Consider the following 21,381-nt stretch of genomic DNA (forward strand, 5'->3'; position numbering starts at 1 on the left):
GCAAGCCACCTGACGGTGTGTGGCGGAGGGTACCTTGAGCACCTCTATCGGTTCTCCCTTCTATTCCAGTCCCGTATTCGCGGAAAGAAAGATTGTCGGTATGCCTCTGTGTGGGCTCTAATCTCTCTCATTTTCTCCTCACGGTCTCTTCGCGAGATATACGTTGGGGGGAACAATGTACTGCTTGACTCCTCGATGAAGGTATGTTCTCGAAACTTCAACAAAAACCCGTACCGAGCTACTGAGCGTCTCTCTTGCAGAGTCTTCCACTGGAGTTTATCCATCATCTCCGTAACGTTTCCGCAATCACTAAATGATCCTGTAACGAGGTGTGCTGCTTTCCGTTGGATCTTCTCTCTCTCTTCTATCAACCCTATCTGGTTCGGATCCCACAATGTTGAGCAATATTCAAGCAGTGGACAAACAAGTTTACTGTAACCTACTTCCTTTGTTTTCGGACTGCATTTCCTTAGAATTCTTCATGTGAATGTCAGTCTGGCATCTGCTTTACCAACGATCAATTTTATATGATCATTCCATTTTAGATCACTGCTAATGCCTATTCCCAGAAAATTTATGGAATTAACTGCTTCCATTTGCCGACCTGCTATATTGTATCTAAATGATAAAGGATATTTCTTCCTATGTATTCGCAGCACATTACACTTGTCTACATTGAGATTCAGTTGCCATTCCCTGCACCATGTGTCAATTCATTGCAGATCCTCCTGCATTTCAGTACAATTTTCCTTTGTTACAACCTCTCGATGTACCACAGCATCATCCGCAAAAAGCCTCGGTGAACTTCCGATGTTATCCACAAGGTCATTTATATATATTGTGAATAGCAATGGTGCTACGACACTCCATTGCGGCACACCTGAAATCACTTTTACTTCGGAAGACTTCTCTCCATTGAGAATTATATGCTGCGCTCTGCTATCTAGGAACTCTTCAATCCAATCAGACAATTGGTCTGATAGTCCATATGCCCTTACTTTGACTGTGGGGAACTGTATCGAACGCCTTGCGGAAGTCAAGAAACACGGCATCTACCTGTGAACCCGTGTCTATGGCCCTCTGAGTCTCGTGGAGAAAAGCGCGAGCTGGGTTTCACACATTCGTCTTTTTTGAAACGCGTGCTGATTCCTACAGAGTAGATTTCTAGTCTCCAGAAAAGTCATTATACTCGAACATAATACATGTTCCAAAATTCTACAACTGATGGATGTTAGAGATATAGGTCTATAGTTCTGCACATCTGTTCGACGTCCCTTCTTGAAAACGGGGATGACCTGTGCCCTTTTCCAATCTTTTGGAACGCTACGCTTTTCTACAGACCTACGGTACACCTACATCGGATGGCATTAAAAAGAACAGCATTCCTGACTCTCAGTGCCAATGGAGATCCTGTGACATCATCGGAATTTATATTGCAGTGTTTCTGTTTTTTATTATGTCAGCTGTCAGTTATTCCTTAAGGCACATATCTCTATCACATCAATGATGTGAGCGGTCTGTTGGCTCAATATCACACTATTAACTTGTCCTGAAATAGTTTCAGCCATAAGAAATGATTTCAGCGACAGTTGTCAAATAATGTTGGCATGTTGTTGCTGTTATTTGTTCCATTAACACAGTGGGAAGTAGCTGAAATCCGTGTGAGTGCGGGCTTGTAATGCTGTTTATGTTTTTTTGCAGTGTCTGCAAGCATATCCGACAGACGTCCACTCGACAGCTCGTCACCTCCCCTGGCGCCTTCCACCTCACCGTAGTCCGACTGCAGGCTCGACAGTGAAATGGCTTCAGTGTCTGAGCACAGTGGACTGTGCCACGCGGGAGAAGGCGCTGCAGTGTGGCGTACGAGCATTGACGACTTGCCTGAGGAGATACTGATAAAGATCTTCTCTCACTTGTCTTTCACTGAGCTAGTGGACGTGGTACGGAAAGTGTGCCGTCGTTGGAGAAAGCTGTCGCGAGATTTGAGGTTGTGGGCTGACAAGGAATACCATGTCGGGTAAGTAACCTGCTGGCTGTAACATTGTAAAACTGACGTGGGAACTTTGGATGTGAGCACACTGTCGGCACAACTTAGATCATTCTGCTTTTGTATTCAAAATGAGTTCCACTTTTAGAATCCTGTAAAGGAGCTAAGACCTATTTGATTTTGGTATATTTGTTAGATTGAGTGTGTTAGCTAAATTGGATAGTGTCATTTGGTGCACAGGTGCTAGTAATAAACTGTCTTCTTTTACTTCTTCGTTAGTCTTGTACCCTGTTCTGTTTGTGAACCAGGGTATACGCCATATTTTCACCTTTCTTTTCTACCCCTTTACTTCTCTTTGTGAGAAGGTACCCATTCATTTTTTTCTTGCCCTCATTTTTCCCTGACGGAGTTTCAAAACATTCCAAAGATCAGTGACTCTCTCTGCCGATTAAATATCTTTCTGCCCACCACTAGTTCCTATTGTGCTCTGGCGTAAAAGTCTACGATAGGGCCAGTGGTGTACTTACATGTTTAATGCAAGAAACATTTCTGTATGTTTTCCCCACATTACATTTTCATCTATCCGTACTCCTAAAAATTTAGTGACACGGGTTTTCTTTATCTTACACTGCCCAAGTTCTGTTGTTATGTGGCTCCTAGTTTGTTTTATGTCTGAAGTCTACCGAAACTCTTTCTTTGTCATTCACAATTAAAATGTTATCCATAAACAATACATTTCATCTTTCTGTGCTACTGTGACTGTCTTCTGAAGGCCAGCATCATTCATAGCTTTAACAGACAGATTGGTGTCATCAGCAAACAATATTGTACCTGCTGCTGATACATGGCTTGGCATGCCATTTATAAATATTAAGAACAGCAGTGGTGCCAGCAGGGAGTCTTGTGGCACCCCGTATCTGACTCTTTGGTATTCTGATGAGTAAACTTTCCCTGTATCTTTACCATTTGGTGCCTGTTACAAAGATAAGATTTGAACCATTCATATGAATCCCACAACATAGCAATATAGCTCTCTCTCTCTCTCTCTCTCTCTCTCTCTCTCTCTCTCTCTCTCTCTCCCTATCTCTCTCTTTCTTTCTTTTTAAAAAAATACATAAGACATGTTGAAGACACCTCCCTATCCCCCCCCCCCCCCTGGTCATGATTGATTATATAATGAACTTTTCTCTGATCAGGAACTCTTTCAGGCTCTTGACGCATCAAACAGTGTGGCCTCAGGCCCTGGTTCAGTTCATTATCCAACATGTGAATGTTACTCAAACCTGGCCAGAAAGTATTTTTGCTTTTCAGGGTCAAGATAGTATCCCTATCCTTAAACCAGGCAAAATACAGACATCCATTGACAGCTACTGACCGATTAGCCTCATCAGTGTGCTCTGAAAACTGCTCGAAAAGATGGTGGCCCGACGGTTGTTCTGGTTTCTTGAATCACTGGGCCTTTTGTCCCCCAGTTTCCAGGAGGAACAATCCTCAATTAACCATATCGTTAGGTTGGAAACAGCAATCTGATGGGGTGTTTCTAAATGGTGAAATCTCATTGAAGCCTTTTTTATCTCCATGAGGCATACAACACTGCCCAGCATGATCACATTTTACTTAACCTAAATGACAGGGGCTTTCAAGACGCCCTACTGATTTTTGTCGGCTTTTACTCCACTGATTTTTTCGTGTTACAGTCGGTACACCACTCAGAGTGCACGGGTCCAAAAAAATGGCAGGGCTCCATGCATTTCACAACCTGTCGTACCTCTCGTCACACTCACATTGTTTCAACTTTTGCATTTGTAACAGCTCCCAGTCTGTAGCCTTCACCAAACAACAATTTCAAGGTGTATCCACGGAGCCTCCACTTGGACCCTTTCCCGCGACCTCCAATTCTCTTCGACAAAAATGTGAGACACGCATTTGTGTCGTCCTACCGCAGTCCGTCTGGACCCAGAACTCGACTTGTGTACTTAGTGCCGGGATGTTGTTGCACAGTCTCAATTTTTGGGATTCCTCTTTGATAAAAGGCTGACACAGCTGTCCCATATTTGTTAACTAAAGAGTCGCCCGCACGCGTAAGCTTAAACCTCTCCACTTCCTCGCCCACACCTCTCGGGGAGCGAATCATCCTATTCGGCCTAACTCCGTACGTACCGGGCCACAGTTTCGACCTAACTGGATGGTGGTCACCAGGTTTATGCTTCAGGGGTACCTTCAAATTTGAAATGACTGCACCGAGTCTGTCATCGTGGAATAAGTCGAGTCACTGGCACCAGTCCACAGCTCGTCGTATAGTGGCTGCCTCTGGTCTCCAGTGTCCCGGGTTCGATGCCCGGACCGGTTGGGGATTTTCTCTGCCCGGGGTTGGGTGTTTGTGTTGTCCTCACCATTTCTTCATCATCATCATCATCATCATTTGTGATTGTGGCTAGATTGGGTTGTGTAAAAATTGGGACTTCGGGCGGGTGCTGATGACCACGCAGTTGAGTGCCCCACACACCAATCATCATCATCATCATCATCATCATCATCATCATCATCATCAGACCACTTCATTGAGACCACTTCATTGAGACTACTTCCTTTGACACTCTGTTATATAGCATGGTTCTCCTCTCCCATCTGCTAAGTTTTGAATATCTGCTGATAGCAAATTTTTTTTCTTTCCTATAATTTTCTACCATGTTTCCAGTACTGTTTTGTAAGTCATATATGGCACATGTATTGCTTTTGCAGAGGTGTAACTGGGCTTTCTCCATTTAGCTTTGTCGTTTAGTTTATTCTTCTCACTACGCTGATTGCATTGGTGGCATCAGTTTGGCTGTGGAAGGTGTTGATTAAGTATTACAATCGATTGGGGTTAACACCATAGTTCGATACGTGTGAAACTTGGTGAGCTAATCGGCACAATTTAATTTAATGACCCATACCAACAGAATACTGAGCATTCTGACTTTTATGGAAAGTACTTTAAATTACCAGTGACAAGACAGTTGACATTCAAATACATCAGCAGCCCCGTCTTCCATTACAAATTTCATCATAGCTGCTGTTAGATTATGACTTTTGACTACTTATTTTTGTGTATAAAATGATATGCAGTATTGATTAATTGATTTCATAATTAATAATTTCATATAATTTACCCTAATTTGCTGTAGGGCACTGATGCATGTAAATAAGGGATCTACATTGTGTGAAAGTAATAGCACCCAAGTATTTTTCTGAATTTCTGACCAGCAACATTTTCTGTGAGCCAAAATCATATTAGTTCTTGTAATATAAGAAAATCAGAAAAATCCAACCTAGCCATTTTTAAACCACAATGTAGCCTCCAAAATAGCAGTTTGTTCTTATGCCAGTCTACAAAGAGTCAGACTTCACCCAGAATTGGCAGTCGGTCGTTTGAAAGCTCACGAGTAAGACCTATGTCGGGAGCACCCCCAGTGTCAATTTGTGCCACTACTACGTGTGTTCGGCGAGCAAAAATATGTCCACTGACAACAGCAAAGCTCGAGACTTGGATGCTTAATAATTTTTGAGTGATTTCTGTAGCCTAAATTAATGAACATCTTTACTAAACTGTGTTGTGATTGAAAAATGGTAGGAAATGTTACGGTCATCAAAACTACCGATTGTTGAATACTGAAGCTCGTTATGGACTGGATTGAACTACCGAAGTGTAATCATTTCTGTAATAAATTACTGCAGGGTAGTGTTAAAAAGGAACTGTGACTTTTTGTGTAAATACTGACTGTATTTTGTACCACAGTCAAACAATTAACTTCACCACTGTTATTGTAGATGTCGATCTGGTTTTGTGGGCTAGTAAGTTTTTGTAATTGATAAACGGGTCACTGTTCTTAACAGTTGAACTTAGTGAAGAATGCATGTATGTGTGTTAATGCAATCTAGATTATATGTACATTTTTGAGTAAACACCATCCCTCACTCATTTGGACTTTCAACTTCACTGATAAAAGAGTGATGATGCTACTGAGGAAAGAACTACAATAAGCAGGTCAGTTCTGCTTAAAGTCTTTGCTGAAGCAGAGAACTTACCTCTCCGTTTCTCACAGTACCAACTCCAGCTCACTTACGCAGTCGCACTCGAATGTTTTCCTAATTGTCCAACTTATCGGATTCTTCTCGGATAAGGGGCACCGATCCACCCACCCTCGGGGGTGATTAACAGTCGGAATGCACCTGGAGGTCCCCCACGTAACTTGCTCAGAATGTGCACACCGTGTTCTGCCCCCTCCGTTAGCACCCAGACCACGAATTGAGACCAACCTGCATCATCCCTGTTATCTTTCAATGTCTGTTTTTGTCAGTTCATCAGGAGTATCAGGATGGTAGTAGCTCTGAAACCCCGAGTAAGGCAGGATATGCTTTACGCCTCCTGCTAACCCTTTTTTTTTAAAAAGAAAATTGCTACCAGGAACATCTAGTGTTTTTACTGCAGAGCTGATAGTCATTAACAGAGCTTTAAGTTTTATAAAACAGACTTCTGTTGATGAGATCTTAATTTGTAGTGACCCAGTGAGCAGTCTCCGTGCTATTGACCGATGTTACTTTCGTCACCTACTGTTTACGATCTTTTCCGTGACCTCGGTTGCAGTGCCTGCTCAGTTGTCTGTCTCCGGGTCCCGAGTCCAGGGAATGAACCGGCTGCCTGTTTGGCTGGAGAAGCGATTACCCACCCGACATTCACGTAGACAGTAGTGTGTGGAGATCTGCAGACCTCTGTTCACTCAGAAACAGAACATCTGGTGAGCTACTGTCCCTTTTAACAAACTCTACACTATCGAGGAGACTGCTGCTGTACCGCTGTAATGAATCTCCTATCCTACGTAGCACAGTCTTCCGGATTGTTCACCTCTAATGTTGGTGGACAGCGTACGGTGGTTTTGAAGTGCTTTTGGGATGGTGCGGGATGGTTTGGCTGGTTCTGTGGGATTGTCAACACCACCATCTCTATCAGCTGCCACGGTCATACCTCTTCTACTCTGTTTTAATCACTTTCAGGTGTGGTTTGCCCTTTTTTCTGCCATACCCTATTTTGTGTTTTAGGGGCAACACTCCATTGTAGCCGAGACCTTCATTATTTCTTACCCTCCGTACTAGCTGTTGACAGAGTATCTGCTTAATAGGGTTTCACGCTTCCCCCAAGATAGTGGGTGCTGTTCCCCTCTTTAAGACTTCGACTCTCCAGAGAGGGGTGGCTGAGGGAGGGGAGACTCCCGCCACACGCCGAGCCCTGAGCGACACTCGCCCGCGCCCACCCACCTCTTGACGTCACTGTTACTCTCACCTTATTTTCTTGTCGGCAGCCCATCTGATGTTCATTACGTTTATAGATTTATGACTTTTGCTATTTTGAATGTCCTGGCTAGGTCATCTTCTTCCTCTGTAACTTGGTGAGCCCATTATGTGGTCGGTGGGGATCGGATAGGAGTGAAGTTTCTGCCTCCACAAATGGGTGTGGGGAGAGTCCTCGTATGCTCTTATAATTTTGTATCTGCCCAACCCGTAGACATTTACCTCTCTTTAAATTAATTCTCAGCTGTGACAGAATGTCTGCAAGGTCGCCACAGGCTCTGGAAATTGGGGAATATCGGGGAATTTTAAACACATCAGGGAAATTGGGGAAATTTGAAAAAACACTAGAAATAATCATTTTTGTCTCGGTATGTGAAATGTTTTGTTTACTGATGTGTCGTGCACCGTCGCTGAGCACGTGCGCCTCTTCCCTACTCCCTCATTGCTGCTGCTTCTCTTCTCCCCTTCCTACCGTTCCCATCAATTCGCAGTCGGTGCTGCCGACACTTCTTGCCGCCAGCCTAGCAGCTGCCGACGAGAGGCGTGGAGGTGTGGGGAGTGGTTTGTTCGGATCTGATTCTGAGAGACTGTAGACGCAGTGGCCAGAGCTGGCAGCCCTGCATATGTGAGTTGCATCTTAGTGATTGTGTGAATGCGTGTGTGCTCTTGTTTGGCTGTGGCTGAAAATTTAGTTGTGAGAGTGTGATTGTCTTTTCTACGTGCCCGTTCTGGTTCAGCGATCGTCTTTACGGTGACTCGCTACCTATCCTCATTATTATCGATTCTCAGAGTATTCGTACGGATCGAGCACCGTGGCCTCATTTCGTCGACGCGCTGTCTGTGACTCTGAATAGCTGGCCACACGAGTGGATTTCCGTGACGACCTAAAACTGCAGGCCGTTTCTGCGAGTATCTGTAATGTGTCTGGCCTGCCGTTCAGTTTCCACTAATGTGCAGGCCCTGCCTGTCTGATCTAGTCCCACTGATCTGCCTGCAGGCCGGATCTGCTTGTGTGTGGTGCGATGCAGCAGATTTTCACGGTTTATCCTCGGACCCAGGTTTGCGGTGCTCCTCAGCAGACCAGAGGCCGTGGGCAATGGATTTCAGGAATTGTGACTGTCTCACTACAAGTACGTTGCACAGTGTGGCATTTTATAGACATTTTATTTGTTCTAGTACATTTTGGCACTTCAAAAGTAGTTTATATATCAGAAAAATTGTGTTGGTTGCTGGCAGCTTGTGCACTATGTACTCATGTATTTGTCAAAAGAAAAGTCACATAATACTCACTAGACATGGCCTGCACCTGAACAGGTATGGGAAGGGGAGGTTGGCAAAGCTTATACGTGACAGCATAGGTGGGGTTGGTGGGATCACTCGTGGGAAAATTCCTGCAGTAGTGGGTGTTAGAGCTGCACCTTTTTTAGATTGAAGTCAGCTGATAGGTATTCCTGCTTAAGGGAAGTTTCTCTAACAAGGGAATCACTTTTGACAAAGCTTAGGTATCCGAGTAATAAGGGAATTAGTATATTTCATCAAAATATACAAGGTATTAGAGATAAAGTTAGTGAACTGCTTATAGATGTTGACTCTGAAATTATTGGTATATCTGAACACTTCTTAAATAAGGAGATAATTCAGAGGCTTCCTTTACCAGGATACAGGTTGGCTGGCTGCTTTTCGAGGAGCTCTTTGCAGTGTGGGGGAGTAGCCATGTATGTGAAAAATGGCATCCCATTTGAGTCAATTGATGTGTCAAAGTACTGCACTGAAAATGTGTTTGAATGTTGTGCAGGTGTGGTTAAATTTAATGGAGCTAAACTTGTAACTGTTGTTATTTATAGATCCCCAGACTCCGATTTCACAACATTTTTGCTAAAGCTAGAAGAGGTTCTTGGTTCACTTTATAGGAAATACAAAAAGTTAGTTATATGTGGTGACTTCAATATTAATTGTATAAGTGATTGTGCAAGGAAGAGGATGTTGGTAGACCTCTTTAATTCATATAATCTTATGCAAACCGTATTCTTTCCAACGAGAGTGCAAGGGAACAGTACAACAACCATAGACAACATTTTTGTTCATTCCTCATTACTAGAAGGGCATTCTGTTAGCAAAAAGGTGAATGGCCTTTCAGATCATGATGCGCAAATTTTAACTTTAAAAGATTTTTATGCTGCAACATGTGTTAAATATAGTCATCAGCTGTTCAGGAAAGCTGATCCAGTTGCTGTAGAGACCTTTGTAAACCTTATAAAGGAACAAGAGTGGCAAGATGTTTATAGTGCTGATACAGTAGACGATAAATATAATGCTCTTCTCAAGACTTTTCTCATGCTCTTTGAAAGTTGCTTTCTGTTAGAACGTTTAAAACAGGGTACTAGCACAAACAGGCAGCCTGGGTGGCTGACTAGAGGGATAAGAATATCTTGTAGAACAAAGTGGCAATTACATCAAAACGTTAGAAACAGTCAAAATCTAAATGCAGCAGCCCATTACAAACAGTATTGTAAGGTGCTTAAAAATGTTATTAGGAAGGCAAAAAGTATGTGGTATGCAGATAGAATAGCTAAGTCTCAGGATAAAATTAAAACCATATGGTCAGTCGTAAAGGAAGTTGCTGGTCTGCAGAGACAGGTCGAGGATATAGAATCAGTGCGTAGTGGGAATGTCCGTGTTACTGATAAGTCAATATAATGGAAGGAAACATTCCACGTGGGAAAAATTATATATAAAAACAAAGATGAGGTGACTTACTGAACAAAAGCGCTGGCAGGTCGATAGACACACAACAAACACAAACATACACACAAAATTCAAGCTTTCGCAACAAACTGTTGCCTCATCAGTTCTCAGCCATATCTGTAACTTTTCCTTTAGGAGTGGTCGGTTTCCTGACCAATTAAAGTACTCGGTAGTGAAGCCACTTTATAAATATGTCTGCTTGTATCTGTATGTGTGGATGGATATGTGCGTGTGTGCGAGTGTATACCTGTCCTTTTTTCCCCCTAAGGTAAGTCTTTCCACTCCCGGGATTGGAATGACTCCTTACCCTCTCCCTTAAAACCCACTTCCTTTCGTCTTCCCCTCTCCTTCCCTCTTTCCTGATGAGGCAACAGTTTGTTGTGAAAGCTTGAATTTTGTGTGTATGTTTGTGTTTGTGTGTCTATCGACCTGCCAGCGCTTTTGTTTGGTAAGTCACCTCATCTTTGTTTTTACTGATAAGTCACATATATGTACAGTATTTAATAATCGCTTTCTGAATATAGCAGGTGAACTAAATAGAAACCTAGTCCCAACAGGGAATCATATAGCGCTCTTAGAAAAAAGTGTTCCGAGATTGTTACCTGAAATGCTCCTCCATGATACTGACAAGAGGGAGATTGAGTTAATAATTAAATCACTAAAGACCAAGAACTCTCATGGATATGACGGGGTATCTAGCAGAATACTGAAGTATTGTTCTATGTATGTTAGCCCAGTTCTCAGCCATATCTGTAACTTTTCCTTTAGGAGTGGTCGGTTTCCTGACCGATTAAAGTACTCGGTAGTGAAGCCACTTTATAAAAAGGGAGACATTGATAATGTTGACAATTTTAGACCTATTTCTATGCCATCGGTGTTTGCTAAAGTTATCGAGAAGGTTGTATATACAAGGTTACTGGAGCATTTAAATTCACATAATTTGTTGTCAAATGTTCAGTTTGGTTTAAGAAATGGTTTAACAACAGAAAATGCTATATTCTCTTTTCTCTGTGAGGTTTTGGACGGATTAAATAAAAGGTTGCGAACGATAGGTGTTCTCTTTGATTTAATGAAGGCTTTTGACTGTGTTGACCACAAAATATTACTGCAGAAGTTGGACCATTATGGAGTAAGGGGAGTAGCTTACAATTGGTTCACCTCTTACTTTAAGAACAGAAAGCAGAGGGTAATTCTCCGCAATATTGAGAGTGGTAGTGATGTTCAGTCCCAATGGGGCACTGTTAAGTGGGGCGTTCCCCAAGGGTCGGTGCTGGGGCCACTGCTGTTTCTTATTTATATAAATGATATGCCTTCTAGTATTACAGGTGATTCAAAAATATTTCTGTTTGCTGATGACACCAGCTTGATAGTGAAGGATCTTGTGTGTAATATTGAAACAGTAACAAATAATGTAGTTCATGAAATAAGTTCGTGGCTTGTGGAAAATAATTTGATGCTGAATCACAGTAAGACTCAGTTTTTACAGTTTCTAACTCACAATTCAACAAGAACCGATATTTTGATCAGACAGAATGGGCATATTATAAACGAGACGGAACAGTTCAAATTCCTAGGCGTTCGGATAGATAGTAAGCTGTTGTGGAAAGTCCATGTCCAGGATCTCGTTCAGAAGCTAAATGCTGCTTTATTTACTATTAGAACAGTATCTGAAATAAGTGACAGTTCAGCACGAAAAGTAGTCTACTTAGCATATTTTCATATGCTTATGTCGTATGGTATTATTTTTTGGGGTAATTCTTCTGATTCAAAAAGGGTATTTTTTGCTCAAAAACGGGCTGTTCGAGCTGTGTGTGGTGTAAGTTCGAGAACCTCTTGTCGACCCCTATTCAGAAATCTGGGAATTCTGATATTGCCCTCACAGTATATATTTTCTTTAATGTCATTTGTTGTTAGCAATATTAGCCTATTCCCAAGAGTTAGCAGCTTTCACTCAGTTAATACTAGGCAGAAATCAAATCTGCATGTAGAATGCACTTTTCCTTGACTCTTGTGCAGAAAGGAGTGCAATATTCTGCTGCATCCATTTTCAATAAGCTACCACAAGAACTCAAAAATCTTAGCAGTAGCCCAGACTCTTTTAAGTCTAAACTGAAGAGTTTCCTCATGGCTCACTCCTTCTATTCTGTCGAGGAGCTCCTGGAAGAGCTAAAAAATTAAGCAAATTCCAGTGTTACATTGTTGATTTTCTTCATTTAAACTTACGACTTGTCACCTGAATATGTTTTTTTTTATATTTCATTTTATCTGTTTCTAATATCGTGTTATAATTTTATGTATTGACTCATTCCATGACCATGGAGACTTCTCCTTAATTTGGTCCCACAGAACAATAAATAAATAAATAAATAAATAAATAATAGATGTAACACGATATCAAACATAGTAGAACCAACCTTTTATTGGCAGCCACCGACAGAGCTGGTTTACACAGTTCATCCCCATCTTACACACTTCTTTCAAGAGGCCTACTTTTTTCTGAGGTTATTTATGAAATTGGTGAAGGTATTTTAAATCTCTTTTAACTCCAAGGGAATGCGTATTTTTGTCACCAAAAATGTTTTATTTATTTGAAATAAATTAATATCAGTGGTTTTAATGAAACACGCATACCGTGTGGCTTGCTTTCTCCATCTAAAAACAGTTCATTACAAAAGATGTTGAGGTTAGTACTAAAGATTTTTGCTCACATCAGGAAATGCCATCTGCTTGCAAGGTTTTTTTTAAAGATATTTCCTAGTTTACACTATTGTTTCTTGTACCGTAGCTACAAAGACAGATTGTCAACTTACGTCTTAATTTTCACCCTTGAAATCTCAAAATTTGTCAGGGAAAATGCTAAAACTTGTCTGGAAATCAGGGAATTTCACTCAGGGAAACTTGTGGCAACCCCAGTCTGATACATCGCCATGAGTCCCTCGATCCTTACCGACCAACCGACACATTTCTTTGCGTTGTCCTGCTTCTGTAATTGTAACCTCTTCACATTTTCAACTGTGCGAATCCGAGCAAAGGAGATTGCAAAAAAGGTGACAGTTGCTAGGATATTAGGTATAAAACCTAACATCTGAGAAGAAATACGTAGTCTTAGAATCTATAAATTTCAGTACCACTTTGCGCAGTGGACAGTGACACCGTGTAGCATTAATTGTCAATTCACGAGCCTAAGTTCGAATATTCGTGCGAGTTGCTCTTTCCGTGTAGCAGAATTAGTGTAACTCCGTTTTTCTGCGCAAATCTGTTTCCAATCAGTTGCATGTCGAACAGCACCCACTCGGCAGCAGTAGTACCTGAAAAACAGCATTCGGTGAAATCAAAAAAGTGTATGAGCACTTTGCAAAGTGTCAGTTGCACCCAAATAGTACTACTTTTACTGCAACAACAAAAGTAAAGAACATTAACAGTTTGTGTTACAATCGCCCGGTAATGACGACAGTCCTGTACTGTGATCTTGACAGACCTCTTAGCCACTTGTATGCATCGTGACTAAAATGCTTGTAATGTAGTTGAGAATTCAGTTTTTTATACAGATAACCTCCTCAATTCTCATATTTACTATTGTAACTCAAAGCATTAAACTTACTAAGTATATTGTTCACTCTCAAAATTATATACAAATCAACTCGAATCAGTCTGTAGTTTGCAGTTGTAGTGTACAGAATGTAATTATAATACTACTGCGACTCCCTGTTAAGTTACAGCTGTGTGCCGGAGTGGTACATTACCTTTCATGGGCAAGTGTTCTGCCTACTGAACAATCCGAGCACGACTCACGACCTGTGCTCACAACTTTACTTCTACCAGTTCCTCATCTCCTACCTTCGAAACTTTACACAAGTTCTGTCACATTCCTCGCAGTCTCGACACTCCCTAAAGAAATGATCGTATCCAGAAATGGCTCAGCTGTTGCCTAAAACGTAGTTTCTGCAATGAATTTTGACTCTACTGTGGAGTGTACACTGATAAGCAACTTCCTGGCAGGTTCGAGTCTTGGTCAGCCACACACTTTTAATCTGCCATTAGATTTCAAATTGGTGCACACTGTGCTTGAGGTTGAAAATTCATTCAGAGCAACAAAACCACACAAACTGAAAAAAGAAAAAATAACAAATGACAATAAATTAAAAGCACATTTTGGTCTTGCTGAAACTTTCTCGGCAGCAACAGTACTTAAATACCAAATTACATAAAACTGCAATAACAGTCCAACACGTTTTCATTAAACAGTCTCAGAATAATTAATTATGTTGAAAGGCTCATCTCTACTTACTTTTTAAAGAAAAATTCATTTATGTATTGTTAATAAGAAACAGTGATACACGTTAACTCTAAGAACAATAATGCGAAAGAGAGATCGTGTTTTATTATAGTTTACTTGACCTGTCTCATATATGAAATTTTTCAACATAAGAAAAAGCAGATACATATGGCTAAATTGACAGTGAAATTAGTCTATTCTTAGTACACATATACAGAAACAATTATTGCTACACATGATCTTTGTCTTGTCATGACAACTGTATCACCACTGGAATTAGTTCACAGTGGACAACTGGCAGATTCTGCATCTGATATACCCATGACGCACATAATCACAGGTGATTGTCAATAAAAACAAATAAGATAGTTAGAATTTTGTTTAAAAATAAAAGTATAAAATTTGTAGCTGATGTTGTTGTTTGTGCCTGTTACTTATAATTGACTTTGTAGAAGGTTTTTGTAAAATAAGTACAAAAATGAAAGAAAAAACTTTAGTAGACAGTCTCCAAAAATTTGTGCTATGCACAAAGGAAAATAAAAACTGTATTTGAATTTCAGGTCCATCTCTAGTGGCCTCATTGTCGACAGTAGGTTAAATGCTAATCTCCCTTGCTTCTTTTGTTTGACTACTACTACTACTACTACTACTACTACTACTAGTAGTAGTAGTGTTCCAGCAGTAATTGTTCCTATTCATTAAAATGCTTATCATTATACAGTCTAATTTTGGAAGTATAAGTATCTCAAGTGCTATCAACATTTAATATGGTTTAGCGTTCCTTTACCTTTTATTCTTGACAGTTGTGCCTTTATGTGCTTGTTGGACTTCTGATCCATCTGTTTTAGCATTGCTATTAAGAACTGTTACACCACATTTTTAATCTGTACCAGATAACTTGTGAGATATCAATTGCATTAATGTGTATTTTCTTCACAAAACTTACATAGACTTGTTAAGTCAAACCTACTCAGTTCAATAAGCCGTGTCCAAAATGGCTCGGAAAGAATGATGGAGATTATAATGTCTCCTTGTCTAACAACCTTCAGTCGTTTCAACCTACGCTTTGGTTTTCAGCACTTTTATTCTCACATTGCAGCCCCCCACCTCCGACCCCCCTCCCCCTCCTCCCCCCCCTCCCCCCCTCCCCCCCCCCCCCCCCCCCCACACACACACACACACATGCACAGGAGTTGTGTCGCGTCACTGGCTGCCTCCACAGGCACAACAGTTGCCGATGCGCGTGGTTCTGATGCAGAATCGTGTCTTTCTCAACTCACAATGAAGTATTGACAAATCTATATTTGTTCATGATAGGAGGTCACATGTTATGACAGGTCGGTGTAGCAAGCACGTTATTATAAATGTTTTCATAGAAATAAAGTGGTGATGGCTAATAACTTGTAGTTCGCATATTTCTGTACTTCGTGGACCCGATGCCCACAATAATCCTGACAAATACCCAGGGAGACCCTCAGCCAAGATACAGACCTCATAAATGCCTTGTTGTTGTTGTTGTGGTCTTCAGTCCTGAGACTGGTTTCATGCAGCTCTCCATGCTACTCTATCCTGTGCAAGCTGCTTCATCTCCCAGTACCTACTGCAGCCTACATCCTTCTGAATCTGCTTAGTGTATTCATCTCTTGGTCTCCCTCTACGATTTTTACCCTCCACACTGCCCTCCAATACTAAATTGGTGATCCCTCGATGTCTCAGAACATGTCCTACCAACCGATCCCTTCTTCTAGTCAAGTTGTGCCATAAGCTCCTCTTCTCCCCAATTCTATTCAATACCTCCTCATTAGTTATGTCATCTACCCATCTAATCTTCAGCATTCTTCTGTAGCACCACATTTCGAAAGCTTCTATTCTCTTCTTGTCCAAACTATTTGTTGTCCATGTTTCACTTCTATACATGGCTACACTCCATACAAATACTTTCAGAAACGACTTCCTGACACTTAAATCTACACTCGATGTTAACAAATTTTTTCTTCTTCAGAAACGCTTTCCTTGCCATTGCCAGTCTACATTTTATATCCTCTCTACTTCGACCATCATCAGTTATTTTGCTCCCCAAATAGTAAAACTCCTTCACTATTTAAAGTGTCTTATTTCCTGATCTAATTCTCTCAGCATCACCCAACTTATTTCGACTACATTCCATTATCCTCATTTTGCTTTTGTTGATGTTCATCTTATACTATCCTTTCAAGACACTGTCCATTCTGTTCAACTGCTCTCCCAAGTCCTTTGCTGTCTCTGACAGAATTACAATGTCATCAGGAACCTCAAAGTTTTTATTTCTTCTCCATGGATGCCTTATAAAGGTGAAATTACTACTATTAATGATCCTTCCTTGCCATCAACATCAGAACCACTGGTTTTGAAAGTTAACATTTGTGCTGATATGCCCCCCCACCCCACCCTATTTTTGTGCTTGTGTTTGTTATTGTATGGTTTTCCTATCTGTTCACTTCTGGTTTCGCACGGGACAGCGCTTCGATTGTGGGTGCTAAAATAGACTGCCACAGTGTGTTGACAAATTCTCTGTCCTGCCAGTCGGAGATACTATTCAGGAGTGAACTGTCGACATATTGCTATTCCACAGGGTCTCGAGGCACTGCAACTCGGAGAACTGTAAGAGCGGCAGGACCGAGCGGGAGGCGATGCGTATCTTCCGCAGTGCCCGAAACCTGCGTAAAGTACACATGTGGTGCGTCGTCAGCCCCCACGTCATCGACGTGCTCTGCGACAAAGGCCGGAGACTCGCAGATCTCCGCCTGCACGTCGCCCAGAAGCTCGGCTATTCGGTAAGTGTTACATTCTTTTTATTAAAAGATGGGAAATCCGGGATTGAGTAATGACAAGATTGCTATTGATAGATTGCTATTCACCGTATAACGGAGATGCTGAGTCTCAGATAAAACAAAAAGTGCTGAACAAGTAAACTTACAGCTGAAAGGCCTCCTTCTGGATTACACACACACACACACACACACACACACACACACACAAACACACACACACCGCACATGCACGCACGCAAATAGAACTCACATACATGCCCACTGTCTCAGGCTGCCGAGGCCAGATTGTGAGCAACTGCATGTAATGGGAGAAACAATCTGGGTAGAGGGGGTGAGGATGAGACTGGATGGGAGGGATAGCACGTAGAGGTGGGGGACACTAAAGTGCTGCTTGTGGGAACATACAGGAATGAGGAGGGGAGATGGTAGGGCAGCTAGGTGCAGCCGGGGTGTTAGACAGAGAGCGGGGAGTTGGGGAGAGGGGGGTGCGGGAAAGGAGAGAAGTAAAAGGACTGTGGGTGCATTGGTGGAATCGAAGGCTGTGTAGTGCTGGAGTGGGGACAGAGAATAGGATAGGTGGGTTAAAGACAATTATCGACAGAGGTTGTGGCGAGGAGAGTTACGAGAACATAGGATATATTGCGAGAGTTCCCAGCTGTGCAGTTCAGAAAAAGCTGGTGGTGGTAGGAAGGAACCAAGTGGCACAGGCTGTGAAGCAGTCATTAAAATGAAGAATGTCGTGTCGGACAGCACGCTCGGCAACTCTGTACCACCTCTACAAAAGCCTCCGAACGTCCCACACGTCGCCTCGTAGCTGATAAACCTTGCCTTGCTAATGTTGTACTTTTACCCCACCCTCAAAAACTCCCTTCCACCACCGTCCGGAATTCAGAACCTAAATAGACCCGAAACACAGTCGTGATCTTTCCTCCGAAAGACTTAGCCCCAGAAAGTCCTTTCTGAAGGACTTACCTCTTGCCTGGTTCCAAAGTTCAGTCCTGCTGGACTTTTTAAGGAACTTCTCTCCTTCTCCTGGTCTCTGCAGTGGAAAAAATTGTTTGCTACCGACCCTACCCACCAGACTCGACCAAAGACTAATGTCGGACCTGGCCGACTCAGTTCCCTCCCATTGCCCCCAACTCACCCCCTGTTAACTTCCCAGAATTTCTTAAGCTCGGACCTCGCCTCACCGTCATTCCCCAAATCCCTCGACGTGTAAACTAACTTTCCATCTGGAGAAAGAACTCAATCCACCATGTAAAAACTGATCCTGACCTTGCAAGCCTACCTGCTGACAAAGGCTCCACCACTGTGGCTCTGAACTGCAAGGATTACGTGGCAGAAGGGCTCCACCAGCTGTCTGATTTGTCCATCCACAAACCGTGCCACATCGACCCTGTTCTAGAAATCTAGCAGGGTCTCCAGACTCTCCTAAAATCTTGCACAACCTCTCCCCAGAGTCTCAGTCTCTCTCTCTCTCTCTCTCTCTCTCCCTCTCCCTCCCCCTCCCCCTCCCTCCCTCCCTTCCTCCCTCCCTCCCTCCCTCCCTCCTCCTCCTGCTCCTCCTCCTCCCTCCTCCTCCTCCTCCTCCTCCGACCCCCCCCCCCCCCACCACTCCCCCACTCACTGCACTCCTACTTTCTATATGCTCCACGAACTGAACCACCCACCGTTACTGTGCCCCCACTGAGAGAATCTCTGCTGTTGTAGACCAACACCCTCAGCCTATTACTTACAACCTACACTCCTATCTTAAAGACACCGACCATTTTCTCCTCAGACTCTCCACAGTTCCTTTACTGCACGGTGCCTGCTCGTCACTATTGGTGCCCCCTCCCATTACACTAACATTCCCGATGCCCAAAGCGTAGCCAATACTGAATGCTACACCTGAAAAATTCCAGATCTACAACCTCCTTCCTGTCACCCTGACCGACTTTCATCTGGTACTCCTCAACCCGACAAGCCACCTTCCTCGATATTGTCCTCCACCTCGAGCGCTGCTACTTCGGCACCTCTAACCACACGGAACTTACCGGCCACGAGCAGTACCTCCACTTAGGCACAGCTGACACCCGTTCCGTACAGAGAAACCCCTGTCCCCTTTGAACAGCCCAGCCACTCCCGGCCATCGCATCTGTAGTGACGAGCAGTGCCTCCCGCTGACGCCTTCACGGACCGACCTCGTGCAGAAACAGATATCCCGTGCCTTATTTCTCCGGTCAGCCGCCACCTTCCGGAGTCCCACTGTCCGACCGCAGAGGACCGTTCCTCTCGTGACTCGGTGCTGCCCACGACCGGAGCAACTGAATCGCATTCTCTGCCGGTGTTTCGGCTACCTCTCGCCGTGCCCCGAGCTGAGGAACATCTTGCCCACTATCCCTCCCAAGCTGGTATTCCGCTGTCCACCGAACGTACGCGATATCCTCGTCCGTCCCTAGATGGCCTCTGCTCCCTACCCTACGCCTCTAGCTCGTATCTGTGTAAAAAAAAAACGAGATGTGAGACCTGTTCCGTATGTTCTTCCATCACCATCTATGTACTGAGATGGTGGCGCCGCGTATAGACGTACTACTTGACAGATCCGCGGAAAATTAGAGTTTTTAAATCCTGTGTGTGTAAAATGTAGTAAGAAGGTGAGAAATGGTGTTAAATTATGCCCACGGTCCCAAAAATGGATCCGTCGACAATGTTTAAATACTTTAGAAGAAAGAAATGCGACTTGCGACTGTGGGAATGTGCACTGTAGTTATCGTGATTTATTGTTTTTGTGAAAGGAATATCGAGAAGGCTGTGTGACTGCTTCATTAAAATACGATCTTGTCAGCCAAACTGTACGTACAAAGCTTGAAAAAGTGATAGGAGTCAATTCAGAGTGTAGTGACACTTTTGTAAATGGGCCAAATGATAACTTCATATGGCCTAAAAAGTTCCCTCGTGTTAACCGTAACGAGAAAAACTTCAGTCTCCCAGTGGCAAAAAACCTGTGACGAGTCTAAAAGATGTGAAAATAGCGAAAGAAACAAAGTACTTTCACCAAATGCAGAGTTTAAAAACCAGTCGAGTACGAAGTCTTGTAATAACGAGCGAGGAAGTACCGGTACTATAATTTTCAGTGAACATACGTACTGTGAGATCGTGACGAACACAAGTAAGAAGAACAAAGAAGATATTTACATGCTCTCAGACAGTCATGGAGAGGGCTTAGCTGGTATCATGTGTAACACGCAAACTGTGTTTAAAGTTAGTGGAATGACAAAACCAGGGGCTCCCTTGAGTGAAATTCTAAAACACTGTGAGCATTTTTTGGAGCCCGGAAGAAACTGTTTAATAATTGGGGGTGCTAATGACGTTTATAGGAATGAGGGTAAACTTCCCACAAGAGCACTAAGAAGCACTCTACAGAAAATTACAAATGTGAACTTCTATACTGCAAGTATACCACAAAGACACAATCTGATGTAAAAATCTTGTGTCAACAAAGAAATCGCTGTTACTAATAGAAAATTTGAAAAAATATGCCGAAGCTTCCCAAATGCCACACATGTGAATATACCGTCTTCAGAAAGAAGTCATTTTACCAGCTACACAGAAATAAACTTGGAAAAGCATTCATTAGTCGAGAAATACTTAATGCAGTGTTAGCAGTTGAAGACAAGAATATCCGTACCATACCACTACCACCACCCATCACAGCAACTGAAATTCTCTAACATAAAAATGAAACTAATTCACCGGCAACAGATCCAGCACTAGAATCTTCACTTGCCACAAAAGTAGCTGAGGCAAATAAAGCCTCCACAACAGCTCCAACAGTATCAGAAACAGCTACAGACTATACAGCAGCATCACTAGCAAGAAATGTGCTTACGGCCAGCGAGTCGCATCAAAGTTGCGACACATACAGAAGAAAGAAAGACGAGATGCACGAAACCTCTGTCCCTAAAGGATTTTTGGTACCCAGCCTCAATATGAAGAAACCGTTGACACTGGACAATACAAGGAAGAGGTCCTCTCAACCAAGTTGCAACATCTTAAAATTACTTAGCCTTAATATACAGTGTCTCAAAAATAAAATTCTAGATCTCGAGATTGAGGCCAGTGAATATTGTGTTGACTGCATTTGTAATCAAGAGCACTGGTGCAAAAATTATGAATTAGAATACATTAATATTTCCCCATATACCTTGGTTGATCATTTTTATAGGAAGGAAGCCAAGAATGGGGGTGTCTGC

General features: G+C 42.6%; 1 protein-coding gene across 14 annotated transcripts in view; it reads left to right on the forward strand.

Moving 5' to 3' along the window:
* The window catches only part of LOC126424950 (uncharacterized), a 311,907-nt gene that overhangs the window by 224,495 nt on the left and 66,031 nt on the right, over positions 1 to 21,381 (forward strand). For 3 of the 14 annotated variants that reach the window (XM_050087817.1, XM_050087811.1, XM_050087816.1), the window contains exons 2-3: positions 1,702 to 2,017; positions 16,948 to 17,149. The exons of 10 other annotated variants lie outside the window; for them this stretch is intronic. In XM_050087817.1, the coding sequence (XP_049943774.1) occupies positions 1,800 to 2,017; positions 16,948 to 17,149 (420 nt within the window). In that variant the 5' untranslated portion in view covers positions 1,702 to 1,799. The remainder of the gene's footprint in view (positions 1 to 1,701; positions 2,018 to 16,947; positions 17,150 to 21,381) is intronic. One more of the 14 variants, XM_050087813.1, reaches the window with a different exon arrangement.

This window comes from Schistocerca serialis, chromosome 10 (assembly GCF_023864345.2).
Source record: "Schistocerca serialis cubense isolate TAMUIC-IGC-003099 chromosome 10, iqSchSeri2.2, whole genome shotgun sequence".
In the NCBI taxonomy this organism is placed as follows: Eukaryota; Metazoa; Arthropoda; class Insecta; order Orthoptera; family Acrididae; genus Schistocerca; species Schistocerca serialis.